Source organism: Ascaphus truei, unplaced genomic scaffold (genome assembly GCF_040206685.1).
Source record: "Ascaphus truei isolate aAscTru1 unplaced genomic scaffold, aAscTru1.hap1 HAP1_SCAFFOLD_472, whole genome shotgun sequence".
Taxonomy (NCBI): Eukaryota; Metazoa; Chordata; class Amphibia; order Anura; family Ascaphidae; genus Ascaphus; species Ascaphus truei.
In genome coordinates this window covers 260755-268101 of record NW_027456803.1, presented here as the reverse complement: position 1 = coordinate 268101, position 7347 = coordinate 260755, and the positions used below count along the sequence as shown (strand labels likewise).

The 7347-nt window shown below is 37.6% G+C and overlaps 1 protein-coding gene across 1 annotated transcript in view; it reads left to right on the top strand.

The window, feature by feature from the left end:
* The first annotated feature begins 3165 nt into the window (after positions 1-3165).
* The window catches only part of LOC142484934 (vomeronasal type-2 receptor 26-like), a 109589-nt gene continuing 105407 nt past the window's right edge, over positions 3166-7347 (top strand). Inside the window, exons 1-2 of the mRNA XM_075584183.1 lie at positions 3166-3181; positions 3489-3779. Coding sequence (XP_075440298.1) covers positions 3508-3779 — 272 coding nt within the window. The 5' untranslated portion in view covers positions 3166-3181; positions 3489-3507. The remainder of the gene's footprint in view (positions 3182-3488; positions 3780-7347) is intronic.

The following is a 7347-nucleotide window of genomic DNA, read 5'->3' as shown; positions in this document are numbered from 1 at the left end:
ACCATTCATGAATATCTGCCATCTGGCGTACACGCGAAGAATTGCAACCTATTAAATCCGAACAATTCTCAATAAACGCATCAACCGTGCGTCAACCGCGCATGACCCACGCATGACCTGTGGCTGAGAACGCAAAATGAATGCGGCATGCTCCCGGTGAAGTGCGTCGCATTCCAGGAAAAAGCCAGGGAAAAAACCGGCGATGTGTTAGAATAAAATGAGCTGCAACAGTATATACGAAACGCGTTGGACTGAAGAGGGCGCATTCCTAATATTACCCACCGAGTTTTTTTTTGTATATTGCCATTATTCTTTGTTATATGGGACATCCTCCAGTTGCATTTCTGGCTATCTTTGCTGGTGACCTGCTAAAGACGCGACTTGTGTCACTCTGTTGGTGCCGCTTGATGACGTCACTGGCGTGCGTTTGCTGACTCAACGCAGAGGAACTGGCAGGAGAGTCCTTCTCTCCGTGGTGGCGGTGACCACGCTTACACCCTACGGCTAAGGGTCTCGATCCATTTGAGCGGAGGACACTTAAAGATTACCATACGGAAGTGCAGGAGGAGAATTGATCCGGTGACCGATACCATCATATCCACGGTTTCAGAGCACAGAGTGGTAACATGTCCATATACATGTCATGCTAATTTTACAGATAATTGATGTACGTGCAATACTCACCTGTTTCACTAATACAAAAATATTTTATTATACTACACCATGAGGTTTCTTGCGCTGTTTCTCTTTTGTTTTTCTACTGTACACAGAATAAGGAAGAAGATAAAGACGGAAAAAATTATATTACTATATATATATATGTATATATATATATGTATATATTATATATTACTAATTCATATTATTATCAATGTGCATTATTCATGATTATCCACCGGCCCTCAATTTCCATCTGACAGAAGAACTTAATAAACACTGCATTTTGTAATATTCATGATTATTTTTATATTTGTTTTTTTTTGTTCCTGATAAAATAAAATAAATATTTATTAATATTCATGATAATCATAATCATTGACAAAAAGTGGTCATTTACTGCATCAATAACATGAGTCAGATAATGTTTTTTTTAACTCTCAATTTCACAGTGCTGTGCAAATCAGATTTACATATCAAATTCGAGAAGGGATTATCAAAAGTGTTACCGTAAACAAAGCCTGAAAGGGTTGGGGGGGTGGATGGGTGAGTCATGCGCAGTAATCATCAGCTAGCTCCCTTCCCAAAGAGGATTACAGAGAGGTGACTCTAAGACAACAATAGGAAAATTAGGCATGCAGGCGCAGAGAGGTGATGCTCGGCTAGGGACGGATTAAAAACACAATGGCAAGCTTCAGAAACTGAATGACTCTGTAGTGGTGTCTGTCGATAAGAGTTTCAAATCATTGAGTGAGCCTTGTGTGTGTGCGTGGGTGAGGGGAGTACAGGGTACAGCTGCATGAAGGATTAGCTGTACTGCAGTTCAAAGAAATTGCATATTTTCAAAAGGCAAGTCATCATAATAATTTGATCCCTACACCCTCAAATACAGTACATAAAAAGCACACAAATATCAAGATGGTTTAGGCAGGCTTGTGGAGAAAATAAAAAATGAGGAAATTTTTTTTTTTCTTTCTTTGGTCACTCATTCTTGAACTTCGCAAGCAAGCAGTGGTGAATTTACAGACGCATGCGCAGTAATAATCAGCTATGTACTGTAGCTCCCATCCCAAAGAGGATTTCACGCAGGCGCAGAGAGGTGATGCTCAGCTAGGGACGGATTAAAAACAAAATGGCAAGCCTCAGAAACTGAATGACTTTGTAGAGGTGTCTGTCGATAAGAGTTTCAAATCCTTGAGCGAGCCTTGTGTGTGTGCGTGGGGGGGGGGGTACAGGGTACAGCTGCATGAAGGATTAGCTGTACTGCAGAAATGGCATATTTTCAAAAGGCAGGTCATAATAATAATTTGATCCCTACACCCCCAAATACAGTACATAAAAAGCACACAAATCAACATTGTGCAGTCAAATGCACAGTATTGCAGTCAAAAGCTACAGAACAGATTGAATATCGTAAAATCAAGATGGTTTAGGCAGGCTTGTGGAGAAAATAAAAATAAAAAATGAGGAAAAATTATTATTATTTTTTTTTTTGGTCACTCACTTTTGAACTTCGCAAGCAAGCAGTGGTGAATTTACAGACGCATGCGCGTGGAGAAAATAAAAATAAAATATCACTTTTGAACTTCGCAAGCAAGCAGGAATGTTATTGAAACCAGAATGACAGACATTCAACGGAATGGTGTGGGAGAGGTGTACTGCACTGTAGAGAAGATAAGAAGTTGAAATACCCTGCAGTGCAGTAAATTATCCTGTGTGTGTGCGGGGGCGAGCGAGTGGAGAGTAATGTATATGCCGAAATGTGATACTGTTACAGTACTGTACACGCCTAGGTGTTTCAAAAATTTTCAAATGAGACATACTGTACAGCACTGCAAATGCATGTATAAATGTGCAAATTTACAATTACTGCGCACGCACACGCAGACTGTGTACTGACGTAGGTTGAACTGCTAAAGTATTAGACTTCGAAGACAACAGCTCGCAAATGCCCCCTGAGATTTTAGACGGTATTGCAGTATTGCAGACAGCGATAATAAAATGCTAATATTACGAGTGCTAAAATACCGCAATACACTCCGGAAAAAAAAAAAAATGCATCTGTTCACGGTTATCAGAGTTGTGCCGCTACGGCCGCATGAGACTAAAGGCGGCCACCACTGTATTATTAAAATATGCTGCAGATAAAGAAATACACAGAAGGCAGCTTGTTGTTTAAAAAATAAATGAATTCTCTTTTGCTCAGGATTCTGACATCTTTTTTTCCGATATTGTATAAAAACACCACTGAGAGGGACTATACTGCAGAATAATGTAAAGAAGGATCCTAATTCAGCAAAGGGTTAAAATGTAGTCTGATAATAAATGTTTTATAATGCATGGCTATTGACTAGTAATCTTCCTGTTTAAGTAAAAATAGAAACATATTCTTTAACCATCATATTATACAGAATGTCCTCAGTGAGGGTGCCTAATTATACCAAGTAATGTTTGTTATGTGTTATAAATACAGAGGCAGAGACTAAGAATCACCCAGTTGCTGTGTGACAGGAGAGAGAGGAGCGTATGTCTATTATTTTCTATTGATGCTTCCAGTGTACACAGTTATGTCTGTATATGAGTGATATTCATAGAGATTATCTTTATTAGCAGTAATTACTTCTATGGTTTCAGTATTTAAAGAGATCACATTTCCACAGAAACTCACTGACCTTACAGTTAATTACTCATTATCAAAATGCATTCAACACTGTATGAATATTATTCTTTTTTACAATCCTTGCATAGGATCCTTTATTGAAGTAAAATAGTATATCTGTCTCTATGCTTTTATCAGACATATGTATTTTTATTTTATTCTCTGCTTTAAGCATCTGCGCATTTCCCAATATGAAGTTTGCAGCAAGTCTCACATCCTGGGCTCTGCTGCTGATCAGCGGACACAGACTCTTCTCTCTGGCTCTGGTTTTGCTGTTCTGTTCTGCAGCTGGAGGAGATGTGAGTCTCAGTTCTAACTGCAAGTTAGTGGCGAAATTCAGAGAAAGATACACCTACTACAGCAGTGGGGACATTATGTTAGCAGGGCTGCTACAGTTTGGAGATGGAGAAAAAGATAATGTCCCCACTTTTGAAGACGAACCCATGAATTCTTACAGACACAGGTTGGTGTTATTTACCTTTGTGCTATATACGTGTCTTGAGAATGTAATGATACAAGAAAAAGGTATATTTATGGTAAGCAAGTAACATTTGAATATCCCTCCTTGGTACAGTAGCTTTCCATTCTTATTAAGTCAACCAGTACAGTTAAATGAAAGTATTCTCTTTATATAAATGTATGCAGGAGGGAGCAGATACTGTACTGGTTGTTGATATGAGAATTATATACAGATAAATATAATTTATATGAAGAATGTTTTTGTATCCTTTTAATTTCTAGATTGTACAGAGATGTCCCCAGTTATGCTGACACATTAATAGATTAGTGCATGTGAGGGGCTTTAAAGGTAATTTTCCTTCATAGAACCACTGCAGTATATAATATAATATATCCATTATAGAGATGGGGTATTGTGGAGAAATAGGAAAGTGTGTGTAGGTATGAGACAGAGAGAGGGAAGACAGAAAATATTACAAGACAGGTGTAAAGGGAAAAGCGGAAACAGAAATAATTGTAATTGTATTCGTCCCTTATTCATGTAAAAAAAAGGAATAGAAAACATTAGGTAATGTGATAGTTTGTATTAACAAAAGATTACAGTGTTCAAGCTTTCAAACCTCACAGGGTTGTTTTTGCGATGTGGCAGTTGTACAACAGGTCAGATTATTTACAATATTGTAGTATGAGGATTTACTGTGTGAATAGGGAAATAATATATAATATAGGAACCTATATTCTGCATGTGATAGCTGAGCTCTGTATTGTGTGGGCAGTGACTTGCAAGTTGTATAGAATATACCTAGGAGCCCCTGCAAAGGCTGATGGCTGGAAAGTGACAAGTTACAGTAATGATGGGAAAGGATAAGGGAGAAGAAAAGACAAGAAATATAACCTGCACTTCAGCATATACTAATCATTGTATCTGGTGCTCAGTCCCAGTACCTCCATCACCAGGTACATAGAACATACATAAAACAGGTAAATCAGACCCGCACACAGAATACAATACAATACTAACTCACTGAGTGATTATAAAAGAAAATACGTTTAATGAGTAATTACAGAAATAGTAAATATGCACAAACCTGTGAATCTAACATCATACAAAATGGATAATATAATCCACATAGAATATAATAACAAGTACAATGGAAGAGGTGCATACAATAATCCCCACACAGATGTCCAAAGCAATGCCAGAGTTTCAGCTCTTTCCTGCAGGCTTGAGCCTGAGGAGAGGGCAGGGAAGCCCTGAAATGTTAGCTAGTTTTTATTGTGACAAGAGAAGGATAGGGAGTGATCACAGGACCATACTAATTGAATAAAGTGATTATGTACATAAATAAGGTAATCAAATGATGGGTGCAAACTGTGAACTGAAAAGTGAATCAGAAAAGGTGAAGGGGAAACACAAATTGGATGTGCCCCCTAAAAGAATTCACTTAAATGCACACCACCAGGTATAAAAGTTAACTTTAAATAAATTTACTTAAAACATATATTTCCAAAGTAATGTGTAATGTGAATTAAAATTATATTAAATCAACGCTATCAGGCATCCGTGTCGTCAATTATAAAGTCATACTATCCCAGTTGACCACTTAATGTTGGTGGGATATAGAGGACAGAGGATGCTAAGAGTCAGGGTATTAACCCCTCTGGAGCAACGGTGAGACCAAGTAGTAGGAGTATATAAATGTTCACAAGTGGGTGGCCAACGGATTAAATATCCAGCTTCCAGGAAGCTTGAGCCTGAGGAGAGGGCAGGGAAGCCCTGAAATGTTAGCTAGTTTTTACTGTATTCTGTGTGCTGGTCTGGTTTAAGTTTTTTAGTGGAGAAGAAATGCATGTTCCTGGCACTTGTCACTGAATTCCCCTCAGGGTGTCAGGCAGCACAGCACAGTTGAATAGAGAGACAGAAAGGGAGAAATAAGAGATTAAGAGATTATACAGAATAATAAGAGATGATACAAATAAAAAATCGTAGAAGAACATAGAAAAAGCAGCAGTGAGAGCTCAGGCTATAGATAGCTGAAGAACTGCTGACCCTGTAAGGCATGTACTGTTTCCTTGTGCCCTTATCTCCTGTATAGCAGCAGTAACAGAAACAGTACAGTATGTTATCACTGACATCACAAGTCTCAGGCTAAGTCTCAGGAGCTATAACTATGTAAGTTATTCTGTGTCAGGTATGTCCATTCTCTGACTGTAAAAGCTCCAGCCCCGTGCCTGAAGTCTGCTGTATGAGCTGATGCTGCTCACCTATTGTACTGTACCTGCTCCTGGAACTGTAACAGCTCCAGGGCTCTGGTTACAGGGGCTGGCACTGACACTAAGGATGATGGCATTTGGTAAAGCCTCCTCTGTCTGACTCCCTGCCCTTTCTCTAGCACTTTCCAATACCTCACTGCAGAATTATTAATCATTAATGTCTAGCACCAACAGCAGGGGTATAACAATGCTCTTATATGTATTGTACATGCATAATCAGCATTGCACAACATGCAAGGCTTCAAACACTGTGTATTCCATATATGTGTTTTGTCTGCAACTATGTTACTATGTGCTGTACTATCATTATGTGATACAATATACTGTATGTTACTATGTGCTGAACTATCATTATGTGATACAATAGATTTTCCAGTGTTGAAAAAGAAATACAGTAAACTCTGGATATATGGGCACTGTGACTAGCGGCAATGTCTATCTGCACATATTTAAAGTTCTTTTAAGCATTTATTTAGATCTGTCAATGTTCCAAAATATAACCCTCGGTCCGGATCCTCAATCCCTTGGAGTCTCACTCACTCCTTATCCATTCGCAGTTGTTTTTTCCCTCTCTTGGCAAACATTTATTTGTTTTTGGACCACATCAGGAGGGTATTGTTGTACAAAGGAGATTTCTGTTTGTTCTTCATATATATCTTCTTGGAGGGGCATGGAGAGAATAACATTAACGGTTAGATTGGTTATCAATCCTTTAACGCAAAATATTAAAATGATTATGACAACAAACACACATACAATCAGCACCACACACAAATTTCACTTCTAGTAATTTAAACCATGTGCCAAATCCCAAATTCCTGCTATAGAATACTTTTCAACGAGTCTTCCAATTTAACACTATTCTTTTTATACCTACTATATCATATATACTTTTAGCCATATTGTCAGATTCTTAGGTACAACATTCTTCTCCACCACTACACAAACACTTCTGCTCTTATAATTAAATTCGTTTTTAACTGTACCAAACGAAAAATAAAATCTTCTGCACAATACATAGTATAATTACACTTGATATACCTACATATATCATAATCAAATTTGAATACCTAGACTTGGGTAATCTGAACAAACAAAATATTCCCACATTTTTTCTCTCTGATCTTTCATTTGATATAAATATATATATATATATATATATATATATATATATATATATATATATATATATATATATGCATCTTCTGAATTGATATACCGTACTATACTGAAAACTCTATCTAACTAACTACTATATATTTGTGAAATCACTGTATGTCTGCGTCCCAAGGGTCAAT